The sequence below is a fragment of the Theobroma cacao genome, chromosome 1 (assembly GCF_053813885.1).
Source record: "Theobroma cacao isolate CCN51 chromosome 1, ASM5381388v1, whole genome shotgun sequence".
NCBI lineage: Eukaryota > Viridiplantae > Streptophyta > Magnoliopsida > Malvales > Malvaceae > Theobroma > Theobroma cacao.
The window spans coordinates 41,024,393-41,046,079 of NC_142639.1; the positions used below are offsets into that span (position 1 = coordinate 41,024,393).

General features: G+C 35.5%; 4 protein-coding genes across 5 annotated transcripts; 1 reads left to right on the top strand and 3 right to left on the bottom strand.

Moving 5' to 3' along the window:
• The first annotated feature begins 16 nt into the window (after positions 1-16).
• On the top strand, positions 17-2,902 carry LOC18614357 (uncharacterized). 2 transcript variants are annotated; one of them, XR_001929221.2, is made up of 6 exons: positions 17-615; positions 1,015-1,110; positions 1,273-1,389; positions 1,497-1,557; positions 2,060-2,200; positions 2,615-2,902. XR_001929221.2 is itself a non-coding variant. In XM_007052079.3 (6 exons), exons 1-6 carry the CDS (start codon positions 175-177, stop codon positions 2,681-2,683), a joined length of 909 nt encoding a protein of 302 aa, XP_007052141.3. In that variant the 5' UTR covers positions 21-174; the 3' UTR covers positions 2,684-2,902. The 2 variants fall into 2 exon arrangements, 1 of the variants encoding a protein (XP_007052141.3); XM_007052079.3 differs by having other exon boundaries at positions 21-615; positions 2,076-2,200.
• Positions 2,881-6,466, bottom strand: LOC18614358 (vesicle-associated protein 1-2). Its single transcript, XM_018126748.2, has 8 exons — positions 6,181-6,466; positions 5,980-6,050; positions 5,731-5,812; positions 5,418-5,533; positions 5,174-5,338; positions 5,012-5,062; positions 3,637-3,714; positions 2,881-3,252 (listed from the first exon to the last, which is right to left on the bottom strand). The coding sequence occupies exons 1-8, from the start codon at positions 6,230-6,232 to the stop codon at positions 3,142-3,144; spliced, it is 726 nt and encodes a 241-aa protein (XP_017982237.1). The 5' UTR covers positions 6,233-6,466; the 3' UTR covers positions 2,881-3,141.
• An 848-nt stretch (positions 6,467-7,314) lies between these two features.
• On the bottom strand, positions 7,315-9,734 carry LOC18614359 (cytochrome P450 family protein). The gene is made up of 2 exons (XM_007052082.3): positions 9,545-9,734; positions 7,315-8,605 (listed from the first exon to the last, which is right to left on the bottom strand). Exon 2 carries the CDS (start codon positions 8,556-8,558, stop codon positions 7,548-7,550), a length of 1,011 nt encoding a protein of 336 aa, XP_007052144.1. The 5' UTR covers positions 8,559-8,605; positions 9,545-9,734; the 3' UTR covers positions 7,315-7,547.
• Positions 9,735-10,691: 957 nt separating this feature from the next.
• On the bottom strand, positions 10,692-12,433 carry SPX3 (SPX domain protein 3). Its single transcript, XM_018115193.2, has 3 exons — positions 12,043-12,433; positions 11,362-11,527; positions 10,692-11,246 (listed from the first exon to the last, which is right to left on the bottom strand). Exons 1-3 carry the CDS (start codon positions 12,286-12,288, stop codon positions 10,879-10,881), a joined length of 780 nt encoding a protein of 259 aa, XP_017970682.2. The 5' UTR covers positions 12,289-12,433; the 3' UTR covers positions 10,692-10,878.
• Positions 12,434-21,687: the final 9,254 nt, after the last annotated feature.

A 21,687-nucleotide genomic window follows, 5' to 3' on the forward strand; every position in this document is an offset into this window, starting at 1 on the left:
AGTAGAGGAAGAGAAATTTGGAGGGAGAAAAAAACAAAGATGCAATTAAAGACTTTGTTATAGTACGGGGAAATTACAGGGGCAAACTCGTCCTGGAAATGAACGGGATATAAGAGGTGAAGGGGGTAAAGGCAACAGAAAGAATGGAAACCCCTTTTTGAATTCTTCAACGCAATGTCGCGCCGGAAATCTAAAGGGGAAATAGAATATACAATGGCGAAACGCAGAATCTCGAATTCTGAATCAGAAGAGAGTGAAAGTGAAGAGAAGCTAAGCGAAGAAGAAGAAGAAGAAGAAGAAGAAGAAGAAGTAAAGCCCAAGCGAAAACAGCAGGATATATCAGAATACGAGAAGCAGAGGCTATCGAGAATTGCAGAGAACAGAGCCAGAATGGAGGCTCTGGGTCTGTCCAAAATGGCTTCTTCTTTGATGGGTTCGTCGCGGAATTCGAGTAAGCTTAAAGGAAAGCGCAAGGTCGTTGAGGATGATGAAGATTACAGGCCCAATGATGAGGAAGACCATGACGACGATGATAATGATGATAAACTTGATGATGATTATGATGATGAGGAGGACTTTCGGAGTAAGAAAACGCCTCAGTCTCGTAAAAACAAGGTGGGTGCTCAGTTACAATTCAGCCCTTGTTTGTGTTTAAGGAGCCTGAAAAGTACATTGTTGAAATAATAAGTATGGTCTAATCCTAAAATTAATACAACATTCGATTAAGTTGTTAGGAAATGAAACCACTTCTAAGACTTGTATTTGCTCTCTGGTTGTTGCTTGTTTTGCTCTCGGTGAAGTTGATGATAAAGTTGAATTTTTTTAGTGTGTAAACGCTATCTTAAGGTTTTAAGGACAATGAATCTCCTTTTGTTTTACGCTCTATTTTTTTATTTGCTTTGGTTTGTGTTTTAGCAGCAATGGTTAGTGGGACTACGTGTATAATGGTCATACTTCTTGCCCTGAGCCATCTAGTTATAGTTAAAGAACTTCTTTGATTTTCTCTTTCTCCAGGTGAAGAATAAAGGCTCAAAACCTAAGAGGAAAGCTCCTGTTCTAAAACATTTGAGTAGTTCAGATTGTGTTGATGATGATGATGAATTGATGAAGGTCAGTTTTGATGACTAATGGAGCAAATATTGTTTCGTTGCTAGGTTCTTGAGTTGTTGAGCTTTATAGAACATATTGCCCAGCTTTTGTTTCCTTGGATTTTCAGTTTATTCTAAATGTTTAGTTTTATTGCGAGACTAAGCTTTTGGGAGTGATATACAGGCAATTGCTCTGTCTCTGCAAGATTCTGGTGAAGTTTCAGGTGCTGTACAAGCAGATGTGCAAGATGCTACTTTCACTGAAAGAAAGGGGAATGCTCGATTAAAGAAGAAAAAATCGGTTTGTTTGATTCAGAATTGGTGTTTAGATTTCAAGAATTACACTATTTGGCTCTCCTTCCCCTTAATTTGTATTTTCTTGGTTTTCTTTTCGTTTGTGGATCACAGTTCACCAGTCGGGTGCAGATGACTGAGGATGAAATGGTTGTGCACTTCTTTCAGTTTGATGGTAATTTCTGACGCCTGTCCATGTCTCTCTCTCTCTCTCTTATGGAGGTTCATAATTTTAACGAAGTAATCTTACCATTGAAAACTTAGAAAATATGAACCATGTGCGTTTTACATTAGCATTGCTCTTGAAAACCAAAAGCTTATAGGCCAGAAGAATCTTGGAGTGGAGAGTTGCAACCCATTTGAGATGCTATAAGTTATTTTATGTGATTCCTGTTGATTTTGCTGTCGAAAATCATTCCTCAAATTAGTCGGGATTTGTTCTATCAAACAACATCATCAATTATATAGCATTATCACGGCATGTGGAAGAAATTGGTGCCAAAGGCTCTGGTAACAGCATTTAGCTAAGTAGTAGGATTTTGGTTTATTTGCCTAAATTGCATGTTTCAATAACTCGAAACCTATTTCTGAACCCACTTAATGCACATAACACTATATCGATTGTTAGTATTATTATCTCTCTATTCTTGAAGATGTTTTTGTTCATTGATGAAAAGCATTGTTGGCTACCAGAAGCTGGAAAAGGAGGCATTTCTATGAGAGATTTACGAAGAGTAGCTATTGCACATGATTTTATTTGGACAGATAAGGAGCTGTCTGATATGATCCATTGCTTTGATGTCGACAGAGATGGGAAGGTCAGTACATACTTTAGGTTGCAATTTTTTCCCCCAACAAATAACTATGTATAAGTGAGTTATGATCTATATTGGTAAAAATGAAATGCCCCATGTTCTTGACATTTATTCTCTGATCAAAAGAAAAACATTGACGAAGTAAATAAAGTTCATTCAGCATTGTTTATCTTTGTGTGTCAGTGTTCCCACACAAGCAAGGACCAGCAGGTAAGATGTAGGTCTTTCAACAATTTTCTCTTGAACCATTGTCTGTTGCAACACGTGTCACATGTAATGCTTGCCTTGATCTGAAGTTTGGAAACTAGCAGATTAGCTTCCCATTGCATCATAAACATTCATGACTTCCAAGATGATATTTGACTTCTATTACTTAATTAAGAATCTACTCAACCCTTCTCATTGGTTTCCCTGCAGCTAAATCTTGATGATTTCCGGAAGATTGTCAGCAGATGCAACATGTTACAAACATCTGATAATTCTTAATGAAATTGCAGTATTCTTCTTTCTTTTATTGTACAAGTTATCAGATAAATGTGTTCAAGCTCAAATCTATAACATTATTCTAGTTATAATCTGAGCAAAGAAACAGCATGATCACCGCACATGCATGTGATTATCATTCCCATTTCTCTTACCAAAACTCACGGATAAATTTCACTTGCAAAGTGTTTATAAAGAAGTTGAGCACAACTATGTAATCCAGTAATTCCCACTTGAAAGATCTACTGTCAATGCATGGTAATACAATGAAGGAAAGTTGCTTCTTACCCGTCACACCTTGGGGTATGTTTTTCTAAGAGTCCATAAAGACCAGCAAGTAATACGTTCAACAAAGGCTACACCTCAAAGTCAAACATCTGTTTTTTTTTTTCAATTTTCCACATTTCATTTTTTACCAGCCATGAAGTTGCATCAAAGAACGAAAGGGTAAAACCAGGTGGTCATGTTCTTTTCAAGAGGTATCCCAAAACGATGCCAACCAAGCCAACAAGAATTACATATATGAATGGAATACCACCATGACTTCTTTTGGCTTCTCGTCTCAAGAGATCCTGCAAATTAAATTTCAATGTAAGGCGTGCAATACAGCTATTAATGTAACCTAACCCTGTGACCTCATTGATGTTAAATGATTACAGGATAACAAATTGTCAGCAGCATTTTCTATTTATTATTTTTCATTTTAAACCCCTTTTCCTTATAAGTCTCTCTAACCCCTTGTAGAATCTCATTTTCAGTCTCTGTTTCAACACAGAGACAATAATAAGTTATTGACAACTGGATCATGACTGCGGATGAATGATCATGCAATTACATAGCTAACATATTGGCAATTGGTCCTTAATTCCTAAACCTTTCCGTTGTGTCTTTAGGGCCCAAAGATTTAATTCCATAGTACTCTGCAAGAAAATCTTATGAAATAGGCAGTAACTTACCAGTTCTTGCTGAAGCTTGTTATTTAGATTAACGGCAGAGTTCTTCTCTTCAGTTAGCTTGGAAATAAGAGATCTTGCCTGCAATTAAATGTATCATTCAGAGTAAAAATGCCACAGTGTAGCATCAACCATTCAAGTAGATGATAATTCTCTAACATATTTCAATTAGATTATTATTATGGTAAATCTTGTAAAAGAGCCATGAACATGGATATGATGATTAAAAATTTAGCAGTTATTATCTTAAAAGGTGATGGTTCCACATCTTAAGCAGGGGGTTGTTAGATCCATATGTTTAATCCTAATTGGCATCAGGATAAAAAAGACAAGTAAAAGATTATCTAATCCAAGTGCTTAAATCACCCAATGTCACCTAGATGGGGTTGTAATAATGGTCAAAACCACTATCTGGATGAGGAATTTCAGTGCCGACAGGATTGTCTAGCATATCGGGGAGACTTTTCATCATATCAAAAAAAGGGAGACGAGTCCTTCCATATCCCTGGAGACAGTGTTCATATTTTTACACTTCTAACTAGTCCTAATTGACAGGTCTAAACATGCACCAAGAAAATTGAAGAAAAAAAAATCGAGGTAATATCACCATCCAAGTGACATGCATGTTCAGCCCTACTATAGGAAGTTTAACTTGAAATTAATTTGCTTCTTGTGAGGGAATCACTCTCTGTACATAGAAGTTAACTAAAACACAAGAAAAGTTACAAAAGCATATGAACTAGATAAGGTTAAAACAAGGAAAGAAGTGCCATATAGCATCAAAGGGTATATTAAAATTGCTCTCTTTATACCACTATGTATAGACTGCATGCAGGCCTGATGCTAAGATCGTTATTTTCATTAAAATTGAATATCATATGACACCTAGTCTATCCCGAAGGAAAATAATGACAACCAAAAAGACTACAACTTAACAAGTAGATTTTCTTCCAAATGAAGAAATGAACCCCATAATAATGACATGATAATGATAAAAATATCTAGTAAACTAACATACTTAAAAACCCAAAATCAAGGTGGTCAGCGGAACCATGTTTGATAATCGGTGAGTTATGAAAAACACATAGGTCAAGAAAATTTCCACACTAAAGATTCATGTATGATTACCAGTATTGTCAATGCATTCTTCAACATGTACAGTTCAAAAAATTAATTACGCTATTTTCCTAAACTATGCCAAATATGGAAATGGAAAAGCCAACCATATGCAATTACTACGAACTGCTATCATGAATGGCATGATTCACTTCATTAGTTTAGATAAAGCCTGCCAACATTTCTTACAAGGGCTTTGAAAATTTGATGCTCGATGCTAAAGTACCAATGAGAAAGAGACAGAGAGAGAGAGTGTGTTTACATCAGATGAGTTATCTTGAGGTTCATGCCGCTCAACATGAGCTCTTGACACCTGCAGGTACAATCATGTAACCACAATACAACTCATTAATATTCAGAAGGAACATGCTAATCAAAACTAAATGCTTATTCAAAGTCAAATACAAAAACAAGGAATCCTCACAGCTGTAAATTCTGCAGCATTCAAGCTGCCATTGTCTGAGACTGAAGCCCTGGGTGAAGAGCCTTCCTCAGATCCTTCTCGAACTGGGGATGGAGGTCGTGGAGGAGCAACATAAACAACCCTCAACTTGCACTCCTCAACATGATGCCCAGATTCCTTATTGAACTAACATATTTAAAAGCAAACAGTCAGAAAACAAAAACCCATTTTTCCAAATCCGATCCAATAGAGTTTCTATAAATACCATCTCTGGAGTTATATCCTTTGGTGTAGCTCCAGGACTAGCAACCACACTCTGAAGTAAAAACTTATCCTTGCATTGCATATCAGGAGGTGTTTCCTTTTGAGCTTGCATTGTAACTGATATTCCATAAATCAACCAATAAGTAACTTGGAAAAAGAAATTATAAAGTTGATAATAAAGCTGAATAGCTAATGATTACCATGAAATTAACAGACAAGAAAAGAAGAAATAAATTACTACAATTAAACATGATTAAATAAAATAATGATAGCTAAGTCCAAATTTTGTGCGAGACAGGGACAAGGAGAGAAACCTATAACGTTGCACGTAGACCTAGGCAGCACAACTCCAGTGTTAGGCCTTACACAGTACTTCTTTGGATTTGTCGTTTTGACCTGCAAAAAAGACAAACAAAATTCACATCCAAAAGAAACGCAGACTAAGTAAAATCAAAGTCTTTTAGGTAAAAGAAATCCCAGAAAAACTTTCCCAGAAGAAACTTGAGAAATCCTTCGGGGAAAAAAATAGCAGACATACGAGATATAAGAATAAACACAATTACCTTAAAAGCCACATAATTGTCGGTCTTGTTGGACAAGTTTAGAGAACACGAGATCTGCTTCCTCAATTCAACTAATTCAGGAACAGGAAATGTTAAGAATTAGAAAACAGCTGAAGACGTAACTTATAACCAAGACATGGATCTGGAAAGCAGCGCAAACTCTAAAATTTTGATAAGGAAAGGGTTCGGGATGATGCTTACAGGGAAACTGGAGCTCTTGAGGCTCGATGCTGAGAAGTTCGCCGGTGCTCATCGCGACTGGATCGGTGAGAAAGGCAGCCGGAGTTACAAGCGATTAGGAGCTTTCGGCGACTATTCAAAAAAGGCGGTGGAGTTTCTGGTTCACCGGAAAGAGAGGAAATAAGAGTGAAAGAGAGGGGGGTAAGTGAGAGCGAGGGATTTAGACAATGGGTGACCGGTCTTCGAGAGAGCTAAAAAGCAAAGAAAGTGGGACAGTGATGTTTGTCTTGCTTTCGACTTGACTGCGGTTGTGTTTCCGGTTTCCTATTTTACAGTATCATGCGGTTCCATTTAAGGCTATAATTGTCTTTTGGTCCCCCGAGAATGATTTGGACTTTCGAGTTTGAAAGTACCCACAAAAGGAAAAAGAACACACTCTCTTCTAAAACCCAAATTATTTTCCGAGATAAGGAAGAAAAATTGTTGACCGTTTGGAAATCCAAAATTCCTAGTACTACTCTCAAACCCCCCCCAAAGAGAATGGAGTAGCATGTAAGGCACAACATAGATTTGATGACTCCTTTGTCGGAATAAACAATTAAGTTAGTTAGGTAGTTTGAGTGCTCGCAGGTGGAGATTGAGAATGGTAGGCTGGTAGCAACTATCACGAAGCAACTCTTGGTGGGAATTTTTGGTACCAATAGGGGAGAATGTTGGGGAGCAATTTGCTCATTTTCTTGCCCATTGAACTCTCTTTCATTCATCTCCCTGCCCCTGTTGCTTATCATTCCTGCTTCATGTCCTTGTCTATTCAACAGGTTCCCTCCAATCCTGTCACACCAAAGACTGCATTTCTTTCCAGAATGCTCTTTTTCTTTATATTTTACCCCTAAAATCCCTGCATTTTCTGTTGTAAAACATAACCAAGCTTAATGTATATACCAGCCACCTGAATATCTAAGTAGAGTTTCACTCCTTTCGAGTTTCAAACGAGCATATTTACCTTTTCTTGATCTGTTATAAATACTGGAACATAATACTTTTCACCCCCATGTATGAGATGGGTGGGATACAAACAGTTGGTGACATATATATCTTCTATCAACCCTATTGATACCTCTGCATTCATTTTGGACATTCGGAGCACACCTGCTCTTATCATTCAAAGAAAAAACATTTCTATAAGCTATTCAATGCAAATAACATTCTTACATTTATGTTAACAGGCTGCCTAATAACTGTACTATAACAAAATGTAGAGACATTTTATTTGATTTGTATACTCTGTATAACAAAATGTAGAGAGATTTTATTTGATTTATACACTCATAGATCCTATATCAAGTCACAATTCTGCTTTTAGTTTATGATACCAGTAGTAATTAGCATTAAGCATCAGCAGAAGCAGAAGACTGCTGTTGACGAGCTCGAGCAGTAAATCCAGCAAACCAAGCAACCCTCATGAGTTGCACGCCAAGGATAAGCACCCACCAGCACACCAGGCCCCTGATAGTGTGCATCATCCATGCTGGTGCACTGAGTTCAGCCCCAAGTTTCAACCCCCTCATTAGCTGCAGCACACGGTAAGCCTCATACACAACTGGGGTCACCAACCAAACCGGTGACTGCCAATGCCATGTCAACATCTCAGTCAGCATCTGTACTGAAAGAAGCAGAATGTAGGGGCCCAATAGAACTGCATATGGGATGAAAGGCAGCTGAGGTTGGAGGTAGCCCTTTTGGGATCCAAATAGTATCATCAAGGGGATCACAAGTCCAGTCAAAGTTGCAACTATGTTCCAGAACTGATAACTGAAAGGAGGCTTGCTCTTGGAAGCTTGTCCCAGGTTCTTCGACCGGGCACAATAATCTGCCATAAGGAGAAAAAGGGTTGCACCCAGATTGAAGATGCAGTCAAGTCCAATCAAGGAAAGAAGACTGACCACATTCGGGCCAAGGAATATGGTAGATATTGGCAACCACAGAGTGGGTACCATGCCTGTGCTGAGGAGAAGAGAAGGGCCCAGCAACCACAATGGCCATTTAAGAAACTGAAGCTGTACCACTGGCTGATTAGTTGCATCAGTGAGATCTTCAGCTTTAGCTGCCGAAGATTCGCCTCTGTTGTCAGAACGCAGACTTTCAAATATTTCAGATGATTTTTCCAAGAAGTTATCACCTGCTTTCTCAGTTGGAGCATATGTGACTGGTGAAGGTTCCCACTTGGATAACTTTGTGCAGCAAACAGGGGACTGCCTAATGTGGATATGACGGACGGTGCGCACATGTGTCACCTTTGAGGCTTTCAACAATTGCATGCTTTTGGAATGAGCCTGAGGAATTCTAGTGATAGACATGGTAGAAGGAGATTGAGCCAGAGAAGACATTCCTTGGTTCATAACTAATATCTTCAGCAGCCCAGATAAGATGACATGGCTTTTATTCTCTGAGACATATATAAGATGTTAGTAGGATAACTTGATCCTGAAAGATTAAACATCATTGAATGGCTGTTTCCTAATAAATTTCTCTTTGTAGAATCATAAACTTTCAGCAAAGTTATGCATGAAATACATATTATGTTAATGAAAGTACTATAACAACCCACTCTCCAATCTCAAAAGATCCTGATTGGATAAATACAGTGGAAGAAGCGAAAAAAATAAAAGTTTGTATGACAACTGTCCAAGTACTTAATGATATCACAACAATTAAACATAAATCTCAGTTAAAGAGCCACCATCTTCAATGAAGAAACCCTTTCCAGCATCTAAAACTAGTGATAAGTACAACAAACTTGCATCTTGCCAACACAGTCAAAGCCAGCTTACATGTGCAAGAAAGCAATGCAATGTTTACTTACCGAAAACCAACAGCTACTAGATATTTTACACAGATAGGGAATTTGTAATTTATATTTTTTTTCCTTACAAAGAAAGAAAAAAAACTAAACCATCGGAATCTCAGTAAAAATAAAGGCTAATTATAATATTTGAATTATATTTTATTATTTAGACAATAAATCATACTCTTTGAATGACCAATTAACAATTCATCATTGGGTTCTCTATGAATTTCATAAATACCAAAATATAGTTCTTCAAAACCTTAAGAACCAAGCTCGAACAGCACCCATATCTCCATATGAAACAACCACAATTACTATCACAAAGTAAAATTGAGAGTTCAGAATTCGAATTTATGCAATAAATAATCAGAACTGAGAAGAAAGAGAAAAAATAAGAGAATTATAAAAAATTAGTATTGTAAATGACAAACTTGATTGTTGTGTATAACTCAATCGAATATATTAAATTCAGTACCCTCTGAACAAATTTCTTCCCCATTAGAATAAAAAAATTAATTTAAAAAAATCCGGATTTACCTGGTTGAATAGAAAATGAATCCACAAGCTACCCTTAGCTCCTCGTGATATTCATCCCCATTTCTCAGGGACGATGCTGCTTTGCTGAGAGTGGGAAAATCCTACAATCAGAGCCCTTCTACTTTTCTTCCCCTCTGGTTTTCAATTTTAAGTGGCAGGAGTAAAGAAACGTTTTTTAGTTTTCGTTCTTTGGCCGAAAAGGATTTGTTTTTCCTTCATAAAGGCGTCAGAACAGATCCGGTTCGAGTTCGAGGCCGGGCCTTCCATTGATAGTAAGCTAGGAACACAGGCTACATGGACACCAAGCCCGACCAGACATGTTGGGAATCAGGCCTTGGTTTGTCCTTCGCCAGAAACATGACAGATTTAAAGAGTTCATGGCTACAATGTATGTATATCAAAGAAGCAACTTAGCAATTTTTAATATAAAATCAAATTTCATAATGTTGGAGAGAACTACATTTATTATGTAATTAAAGTTTTATTGAAAATAAAGAAAAGCTATCACTTGTAACTTTTGTTTTGTAACTGGAAATTAATTTATCCAAAGAATTTTGCTGTGAAAATCATTTTATTAAAAAATTTAATATTTTTATATTTTGGATAAATTATGAAAAATAGTTTTTGTTATCACCCTGTAAAAATTATTTTTCACCATGATTTCATAAATATTTCTCCAAGATATCGAAAAAATATAAATATTTATAAATCATATAAGTATAAAATTTGATATATAAAGTACGATTATCTTTATAATTATCCATTAGTTACTTTTAATGTAAAATCTTGAATTCACATTTCTTACTCTTTTAAAAGACAAATTTAATTTCATTGATAAGAAAATTTTTGAGGTTCACTTTTTGTATTTTCTCTTTTCCTAACATAAGAAATTGTGAAAAAAGAAATTGTGATATCATTTACACTAATAATCACAATTCATGTTATGGGAGTTTTTATTAGTGAGTAAAAGATTTTGAATGAACCCCGACGCCTGTGAGTAAAAGATTTTGAATGAACCGCAACGCCTCTAACTACTGTGTACTAGTGAGACATGTACTTTCCCATGTCAAAGGACAGCTTCACCAGGGTGTTTTTCATGAACTAGAAACAATTTAAGGGAAAAAGAATGCATGAAATTAAGCATGTGTTAAAGAAAAAAAAGACATTTGATGTAAGGAGGCAGATCAATCCTCATAAACATATCAAAAAAGTATCAGTAATTGACTGCAGGATGCACCTGCATTTGTATACTAAACCCAAAAAAAAAAAAAACTATATAACCACAATAGTACGAGGTTTACTATGTTCTGAGGCTTTCCTGTTCTGTTTTCCCATCAGAGAATGGGGATTGGGGAGCTGAGTTGGAACGAGTGTATGAGATCAGAGTCTGGCAAGTTGAGAGGAGGCAAAGAAAAATGGCCGTAAGTAGAGCTGCCTCTCCTAATTTCTTGCATGGTCAACAGAGCTGCAACTGTGTTTCTAAATATTCCTTTCCCTGCCACCGTTATCTCTTCCCTTCGTTCTTTCAGCCTGTCTTCTTCGTCCACTGGAAATACTTCATCGATGGTGTTTTCACATTCCTTAACCAGCTTGGAAAGGAGATCAGTTGTGAAAAACGGTTGCTGCAGCACTTTCTGGATGTAGGGCAAACGCAATAAGCCACCCGTTCGCTTGTCATATTTCTTCAATATCTTTGCCAAACCTGCAGAACCCAAAACATTGCCTGGTAAATTTGTTTACCAGAGAAAGGGAAAAGGCCAATTTCTACAGGACAGGGACTCATGATAATATGGAACAAAGCTTGTCAGGGTGACTACCTGTGTAATTGACATTGCTATAATTCTCTAAGAGGACCATTTCTCCATGGAAATCGACAATGTCTTTTCTAATTTTTGCCATTCCATCTTTATACTTTGTTTCTGATGGCTTAGTTCCATCCGGCCCCCATGTGTCTATCACTCTCTTAATCCTCTGCTGCAATTCCTGAAATTTATAAATCCTTGCTTCAAACTTCTATTCATTTTATTTTAAATATCGAGCAATTGAAAATCGAAATTGTACCAACAACTTCAATGGATCGATGTATGAATACAATATCTCCAACGTCTAGTAACACACCTGATTAAAACTCTAACTATTCTAAGAAGTATTCATCGTATGTGTCATGGTAATTTAATTACTACTTTTTTATATAAAAAAATGTCAACTTATTCATTAAAATAAATAAATAATTCGCTTCCTTAGAGCGATACACACTTGCTAGCGCCTAGATGAAGCTTTCTTGTATCAGATACGAAAGAAGGAAGAAAAATACTCCTATTGCGTGCTTTCCCAACTTCTGAGTTAGCCTGGGATTGTTTGATGAGTCATTTGAGTTGACTCGGTTGAGTACACCAACTGGCCGACCAAAAATGCTTCACTTAACAGTTACTATATTTATATTTTAATCTTCTTTATTTTATGTTCATGCCAACCGTTTTCATGGTAATAAAACTCACCTTATGTCGGATGATGAAGTCCTCCTCTTGTTCCATGAAGAAAACATTAAACTTATCGATCTCATTGTTCAACAAGTACACAAATTGGGCCTCCGCTTTCCCATACTCCATCGACTCCGCCGACAGCAGCGGAGCCGAAGAAATCAACCTAACAAGCTTCTTCAGCTCCTTGTAGTTCAAGAAGTTGTCCCGCCAGGCCGGTAAAGTTTCCTCGATTTGCTGCTTTAATATCTTCCCAAACTTCATATCCTTGGGACCCGAAATTGAATTCACCGAAAAGAAAAAAAAAAAAAAAGAAAGAGAAAAGGGTGAAAGTGAAGATTTTTGGTGATGAAGAAGAAGAAATGATTTGATGCTAATGGTTATATCAGGCAAAAGATTACTAGAATATTAAAGAGCATATGCTTGGCGTGATGAAATGGCAGTTGGAAAAGGTAATAAGAAGTCGTTGAGGTAAAGAGAATACCCAAGCATATTCGGGTATTGTAGTCATACCAAAGACCATTAGACCAATTTCATAGTGTAGTGAATTAAATGTAGGCCAACGTGGTAGATAGGTCAAGGGGGGACTAAATTGACATGCTGGTGAGTTTTTGCTCGAATCAGAGTGGGGAATTGCTATGATCAATGAAATGGGTCCCCACACTCCCACTCTGTCTTGATTGGTGATGTGAGATAAAGATAGGTGAATGCTTGTCATTGTAGTGCTTGTCAATGGAAAGAGAGATTTTGGGGAGAGGATGATTCTTGGAATGATTCCTAAGAATCTCCTATGGGAATGGAAGTAGTAACTCTGTATGGCATTGATATAAATATATGCATTGAAAAATGTATAGTAGTATGCATAAACAAATATAGAAATAAGGAATATGTGATTTTTGCTCTTTGGAAAATGCCAATTTTTGCCTTTGTTATTGCATGCAGTCCCATGCCTTTTTAGTAATTTATTTGATTGATAGTAATATGTTTATTTTTTTCCCCAGAGTTTAATTGGAGAGGCAATGAAAATGTGGAAAGGCAAAATCAAAGACGTAGAACATGCAAGGGTGAATTAAGTTAATCAAATAAATTTGATTAAAAATGGTTCAATTAATTCAAAATTAAACCCGATTAAATCGATTACTTTGATCGATTTTGATTTTAAAAATTCTTTTTTCGATTAACAGAATTAATCGATTTATGATGTATATAGGTAGGTATATTTTTATGTACTTTGTTTATGTTTATTTGAACCTTTTAATAATTTTAATCATATTTATTGAAATTTTTTAATATTTTACTAGGAATTTATAATTTAATTTTATTTATTTTGTAATTAGTATGGAAAAATGATATTAAAAATATCAGGCTTGAGTCTAAAAATTTCGGTTAATTCATTATGAGCCGAATTAATCGATGTAATTTGATTGATCAATTAATATTTAATTTACTGTAAATTTATTTGATTTTTAAATAATATTAATTAATTTAATTATGAAAAATTTTAAATAAATTAATCTTTTGTTCGCTCCGTAGGCTTGATAATATGGCCCATTGGTTCGGACATCACTTTTAAAATGCGAGCTTTGAGCATATGGGCATTCCCTATCACGCCCAATCCGAAAACAAATGAGAAGCTGTCTCTGCTCTGGCAGCAGGCCTCTGTCCATGGGCTTGAGTTCGTATGGGCTTGGCTGGTTAATTTAATTGTATAAATGATAAAATGAATATAGTAGAGATTTTTTATGTTTTTTGGTTAGAATTCTAATTGTAAACCAAAATTTAAATAAAATATAATACAAATATAATGAGTTTAATATACATACTTCATGTAGGAGCGTGACAGGTGAGTTTGTCATATTTATAATTATTAGGGGAAGTTTTGCGGATTTTCACTCATTTTCCTTCTTCGTCTTTTGTTTTTCTTTCTTTGTTCTTGTCTCTCCCAAAATCAGCGTCTAGGGCTTTTTGTTTTTCGCTTTCCCTCCACTTTCGACTCCCTCTCAGTGTAAGAATGTGTCATTGTAAAATTGGTGTGAAAAAATTGCTGATCATGGCATTGAATATGGATAAGCAGTGATAGGCGGAAACCATTGTTTATTTATTTGACATTTTATATTTTCTAATTTCAAAGGCAATGACCTTGATCTAATATTTCTTTTTCTGTTCCAAATCACAGGCATTTGTGAAGACCAAGCATCCAAAGGCTTCATTATGAGTCAAAACTGTACATGCTTCTTCAACGAGGAAGTGAGTATCTCTCTCCCCTCTCTCTGTCTTTCTGTAAAAATTATCTTTACTATAACATAATTTGACTAGAGTCTTCTTTATTTAGCCTTTTCCACTGCACTATCACCATGCAAGAAAACAAGAAGAAGAGAAAAACATGCAAGTTCGTCTGACGGAAGAAAGTAATTTTTTTTATTTATAATTTTATCAATCAGACTTCATTAAATTTGCTATTGGACTTGGTAACTGCTGGTTTAGAAAAAGAATATCCGGCCTTCCTATCCTTTCCATAAATCAACTAAGTCTTTAAACAATTTGTTCAAATACACAAGTGCAAACCGTTCTCTGGACATGTTGGCTGGCAGGTTGATGTTTTATATTGAATATTCTATTCCTCTCTTTCTTTGTACAAATTTTAAAAAAGCACATTATTTTTATATATAATTCTCTTGATATGAGTTCTCTTTGATAGCAGGTATTCCCCACTTGAAGTGGTTTGGAGTTGAGGCAGTTTACAATGTCATGGTAATCGATCTTCTTGGACCTAGTCCGGGAGATTTGTTCAACTACTGCAACAGGAAACTCTCGTTAAAAACTTGATTCTTGCTCATCAATTGGTAAGTATATCTGACTTTTCTGTGGTAAGTAATAAGTTTTCAGGTTATTTTTATTTTTAATTTCCCCTTTTCAACTTTCTTTTTTTTTTTTTCCAGGTTAATAGAGTAGAATATATGCATTCAAGAGGTTTTCTTCACTGGAAAAGCATCATTGCCATCAGCTGTATCGAACTCATGTGCTTCACTTTTATTGAATAAGAAAAACAACAAGAATTCTATGATCGTCATTGACAATTACAATAGTTTCACTTACAATCTTTGCTAGGTATTGATTGCATGTTCAAAATTTTGTGTCTCTTTCTTTGTCCAATCTTTTGCCTTCTCTGGATTGTGTTCTGCTTGAAGTCTTGATTGTGGAATGCTGTTTGATTGTTTATAAATCTCTATGGAAACAACAGAGAACAGAATTACTGGTTGGCAGGTTTATGTGAAATTTATTAGAAATTTATGTGAGAGAATACATTTTGATTGTTAGGGAAGACTTGATACATTAATTAAGATTAAGAAACCCAATTAAAACCAGTATAGTAGGAAGAAATTGTATTGTTTAGATTTGTTTCTTCTTATAAGAAATTAGAGAAGATACATACGTATGTGTGTATGCATGCACGAAATAAGGAATAGAAAAGAGTTAAGAAGATATTGCCTTCCTAAGTGTGAGTCAGTTGATGCTCTTATAAAAAAGAATAATTTTTTTAGTGAATTTTTGTTATTGAATTTCTGTGCTTCGTCTTCTTGTTACTTTTTGTTTTGTTTGTTTTCATGCAGTGATTTTACATGGCTGATAATTGTTGTGATGTTTGATATTGCACTTGAAATACATTTATTTCTTTTCTTCTTGCTCATTTACTGCAGTTTTTTATGACATAAAGAAAGTCAATAGGATCATCTTCATTTCCAGCATATTTGTATGTTTTTTAGCACTTAGTAGAAATATAAGTACTTAGAAATCAGGTGCTGAAAATTATTGGCTGTGAAAATCCACACCATGTATACATGTTGGTTTTAATGTAGTGGTATGATAAGCCAGTGGTTTAATTGGTTACTTTTTTTGTTAGAAGAGTAGTACAGAAAAATAGTATGATTTTATTTTTTATTTTGTTTGTATCATTATATGTTTGGACAATGGTCTTCATAGTCAATTGTGTTTCGTATCTGGATAGTCAGGCACCTTGGAACAATCTTCTGTTTTAAGCCTGCTAATGTCAAAGTAATGGATATAATCTACTGTTGTTGATGTTAGTTCCCAGAAATTGTTGTTTTTAGTTGAGCTCTTATGTTTTTGGCACAAAACTTGTGTTTAAAATGTTTATTCAACTCTGTTTGTCTTTTGTTTTCCTTTCTATTTCATTTTTCTGCTTATGCCTCTATTGATACTTGATTGAAAGGTCAGTTAAATGCATTTTTTTGACATCCTAAATGGTTATTGCAGGTTGTTTCTCAATACTTCCCGCAACAGAGCTAGTTCCAGGAGACATAGTAGAAGTTAGTGGTCAGTTGGTCATCTATTCTAAATTTCAAAATCAGTTTGTCATTACATGTTTTAGTAAGATATTAAAGAGTTATCATTTTAGTCTTGATTTCTGTAAATTGAATAGTGGGAAGCAAAAGTCCAGCTGATATGAGAATGATTGAGATGCTAAGTGATCAGTTACGTGTTGATCAAGCAATTCTTACAGGTACAAACCATTCTCTATTGCTGTATCATGGCTTCTAGTTAATAAGCATGAAAAAAAAAAGGCTAAAGTTTACAGGTTAAGGTGGCCCTTATGGGTTATCTAGCAAATTTGAGTTAATCCACTGGAATTTATTGGTGCTATTTAAGAGAGTGTGTGACTTAGAGAGATGCATGCGTTAAGGTTTCTCTATGTGGTGCTGGTTCAGTAATTATGTTTGGATCTGACATTGGATTTTTAACATTCTCATTTTTCAAGCAGATAACCAGGTCTATTGACTATGTCATTTGTTGAATACTGCTTTAAAGCCTTTGACATTCGAAGTTCAGTTCAAGGAGAGTAACCCTAGATTTCTGGTGATGATTAGAGGAAGACTTGGTTGTTGCTTGTTTGTGCCAAATATACAGGAGTTGAGTTCAAACACTTTTCGATATTGGTGATTTCCGACAGCTTTAACACGCCTTAGAAATTAATTGAAAAAAATCTGGTCTAGTTGCTGCCTTTCACATTATGTTGCGGGTGAGTCTACTTTGGAAGTCCTTAGATGCATTTAGGCTTTGCTTCATGCAGTGAGCAATTAATGTTTGGTTATTTTCCTGGTTCATTTCTGCTTTATTAGAAACTAAAACTTGATCGGATCTCTTGTTTGTAAAATATTTAAGTATTTGTTTGGATGAGTAAGACATTTGAAATTTTAAATGAATTTGAGGAGAAATTATTCACTTTCAAGTGGATATCATCATGGCTCATATATGTGATTAATGTTTAAATTGTTTAATTTTTAAGGTCGTAAGGCGTTTTCATTGAAATTTGATTATGCATATCTCTATACACACAGTTATAATTTTGTTATCATACTTACATGTTGATTAAAGTGAAAAACATTGGGGTCAGAAGTCATTGATGCTTGCAAGGAGACTAGTGCCTTTGTTTTGTTTGCTTCATAAATTGTTTGCGTTTTCATAGAAATCGGAACATTTTCTTTCTTTGCCTTATATTTTGAGTGGTTACTTGCCAGAATATTCACTTACGAGACCATGCTTATAGTTTTTGGTTGTGGCCTTTGGTGCACATCCATCAGGGAATATATATTTGGTGTTCTATTTCTTTTACCCATTCATACATGATTTACTGGTTGTGACCTTTGGATTTTTGGTTGATATTGAGTTATTTCCTGTTAATGTCTTCCTTGTATGCGTGGTCCAATTTCGGCTAAGATTTTGTGTAATGGTAGGTGAGAGCAGCTCCATGGAAAAAGACCTTGAGTCCACCATGGCAACAAATGCTGTATATCAAGACAAGACAAATGTTCTTTTCTGAGTAAGACTTTAAAATTTGTTGCACTCTGTAGGTGACATGATGAGAGTTGCTTATGCAAGTAAAAAACTGAAATTCATGGTTTCGTTGCATTGTTTCAGCTAGCTGCTGAAATTAGTTTTGATTGAATAGAGTCCAAATGAATTTGGTGCATAGTGGACCATAATTGGAATTAGTGTTGGCCGGGAACCATGTCACTTTTTTCATCTGTTTAAGTTTCGTTGGATCATGAATTTTCAGTGGTCTGAATGTATTCATTTAGTTTACTGCATTTTTAATGGTGCTCTGGCACATATGTGATCTAGGGTTATCCCTACATAGAAAGGTAAACTAGTCATGCTATTGCTGTTTTAATTTTTTCAACTGAATGAAGTACTAGGTTATGTATGATTTAAGGGTGAGCCTTTGAGGTCATGTGACTACTGTATTCATTTTATTCAGTTGGATATGCTTTCAGGTTCTAGGTTATGGACTTTGTGCCTTCTGTTTCTCAGTTTTGATTGTAAAGTTATGAAATTTTAATTGATGGCCCATAGTTCATTTGAAAGTGGAAAGTGTGAAAGATTATAATTGCCGCTTTTTGTTTCTGAAGTCTTCTGTCGATAGTCAATTCTTACGGATTTGACCAGTTGTTATATCTGACCAGAACTGGATCAGATTCAAGAAGTTAAGAAGTTAAATGTTCTTTTCATTTGAATGATCCCAGTTAGACCCATTGTAAAAACTCCATGCTTTTGTATGTTATTAGCAACATATTTTAGCATATTTGGATTGCCAGGGTACAGTTGTGGTTGCTGGTAGGGCAAGAGCTGTTGTTATTGGAGTTGCTGCAAACACTGCCGTCGGCAACATTCGTGATTCAATGTTGCAAACAGATGATGCATGTAAATTTTCATATTTTCACCAGTGCATTGTGCCTAGACAATTGGTTTGCATTTTCCCTTAGAGGAGTGTTATTCTCCCTTTGTTTTTCTACCTGGTGTAAGGAGTTTTGTTCTGATATTAAATTCTATGTGGATATTTGCTTCCAATGTTTCAAATTTGTTCCTTATATGGCTAGGTGGATTTAAAGCTATGATACTAAATAAGCCCTCCATAATGGATAATCTTTGTCTGACTTGTGATCTTTCTTTAAAGTTGGTGCTTGAGAAATTGTTGTTGTGCTTAGCTAGTTTGGAGGTTTAAATCTCCCAATTTTAATTTCTATGCAATTTTTATGACTCCGAATTTAGATTGTGGTTTACAAAGATAGGCAGTATGGTTGTATGGGTTTATTCTAATCTTTCTCATCTACAATTGGTTGCAGGAAGTGACACCCTTGAAAAAGTTGGATGAGTTTGGTACCTTTTTGGCTAAGGTGAGTATGAATCATCTGTTCAAGCTTCAACTTATATCTGGTAGATATGATAACCTGCTGTGGTTTCCATTTATGAACATTGGTGTGTTTTTAGGTTATTGCAGGTATTTGTGTATTGGTGTGGATTGTAAATATTGGACATTTTTGTGACCCTTCTTATGGTGGGTTCTTGCGTGGGGCAATTCATTACTTTATAAGATAATGTCATGGTAATCTACCCCATTTTCTTTTACTTTATGGTGGTTTTCCATAAAACATGTATTTTCCTACATTTTAACTTTGAACTTCTTGGTTGTCCCTTCATAGATTGCAGTTGCACTTGTAGTCACTGCAATTCCTGAAGGGCTTCCTCCTGTTGTAACAACGTGAGTGTTTCAAACTTCTTTTGGTGTATGAATTTCTTAGAGTAAGTCTTTACGAAAGAATCGTATGTAGCCAACACATAGATACATTGTACTGGACATGTTTGCTTTGAAACTGAATACAAGATTAAAATGTGTATTAAAAGATTGGTGTATGGTAAAGATAGCTGAAGATATGATGTAAAAGTCCCTTGTCTTGTAAATTCTTGCACCATGAAATAGGAGAAATTACTCCAGAATCTGAAAATGTTTCTCAAACTCTCTTTTGTATGGTAGTTGTGATATTGTATTGATTGGCGCTATCAATTATTTGACAAAGTATGTTATATATTACCCAAATGAGTTTTGAACTCTTCATAATTGGTTAGGTGTAAACTTGCATTAATGAGGGATCCTAGTGGAATCCTCCTTATCTATATTTACAAGGGATAGTTAAAACTTGCATTTTTTTTGGCTGCTTTCTGGTTGTTTTGCCCAAGGCATATACTTTATCAAACTGGAAGCTAACTTTCCTTTTCTATATGATGATTTTTCCCTTGTTCACTTGTTCAAGGTGTTTGGCTTTCGGAGCAAAATGAATGGCTTGACTGAATGCTATTATTCGATCCTTGCCATCAGTAGAAACTTTAGGCTGTACCACAGTGATTTGCAGTGACAAGACAGGAAATCTGACGATGAATATGATGTCTGTTTCAAAGGTAATTGTACTAGAACACTTGCTTATCAAGAGTATTATGTCTTACCTCCCAAATCATTTTTCTTCTTCTTGGTTTTTTAAGTCATTAATGTTATCAATGCTGTTGTTGCTAAGCTGCTGCTTCCACTCTTCTTGACAATGAAGATCTGGTTTGTTTGCAAGTTGAAACATTTGTGGAAAAATCAGTGGATAAGTGCGCTGTGACATTTACAATTTATAATTATCCTTGATTTCAGTTTTTGATTTATTGTAAAATAATAATAGAAACTTTGGCCTTATTGAAGCGGGTTAAAGGGAAGACCTGCTTAAATTGCTTTGACATAATCAAGCTTCAGTATCATTTTCCTGCCCAACTGAAAGATGATTCTTTCTGTTTTTCCTTTACCTCAGATAGGTATGGTCAATTCTGTACAACATGGTCCTGCAGTTACTGAATTGGGTGTCAGCGGGACAACTTACGCACCAGAAGGCTTTATTTTTGACAGCAGTGGGATTCAGTTATGATGCTTTTACTTAAAGTATATGTTCTACTAGCAACAATACTTTTGATTTATAGAGTGTATGTCAAAGATGGAAGCTGGCATATACTTAATAATAAAGATGGTTCCTCATGTTCATCATCATCATCATCATCATTATTATTGCAAAGTTGCTCCATAATTTGGATCACAAGAGTGTACTCCAGGGTTGTTCACTTATGTTGGAAAACATACTACACAGAATGAGGTTGAATTCTTTATTGAATTCCTGTCTATTGGCTGCAGGTTGTTGACCAATTGATTTTAGAATCATACTGTACAAGATATGCGGTGAACCTGTGACATAAATTGAAAGATGCCTCATTATATTGCTTAGATGCACTTATTGATGATTGTGCTTATCATACTCACACACACACACACACATATAAATTCTTAATTAACAACTTTTTGGTGAGTGGAACGAGATATGGATGAGGTATGACAACGTATATGTGGTTGTTAACTTCTGGATCATTTAGGATTATTTCATTCTTCTCTGCATCTATATGACATTTGATTGTTTTGCAGCTTGACTTCCCAGCCCAGTTGCCCCGTCTTCGTCACATAGCAATGTGTTCAGCCTATGCAATGAGTCTCTCTTACAGTATAATCCAGACAAGGGAAACTATGAAAAAATTGGCGAGTCAACTGAAGAAGCTCTCCAAGTCTTGGTAGAGAAGGTTGGTATAATTTGGCCTAATGGTCTGCTACATGCAGTTCTTTTGATGTGCAGCCATCTTCTCTTGTGTATCTAGTGCTCGTGACCTTTTACTTATCCAACACATTAAATCAAGCTTCAGCTAATAACTGTCATTGCTCATTCTCTCCTCCCCCCTTTTCCCCCCACATTTTTTTTGGTTATACCTTCTGCACCGCAATTATTCATTTTC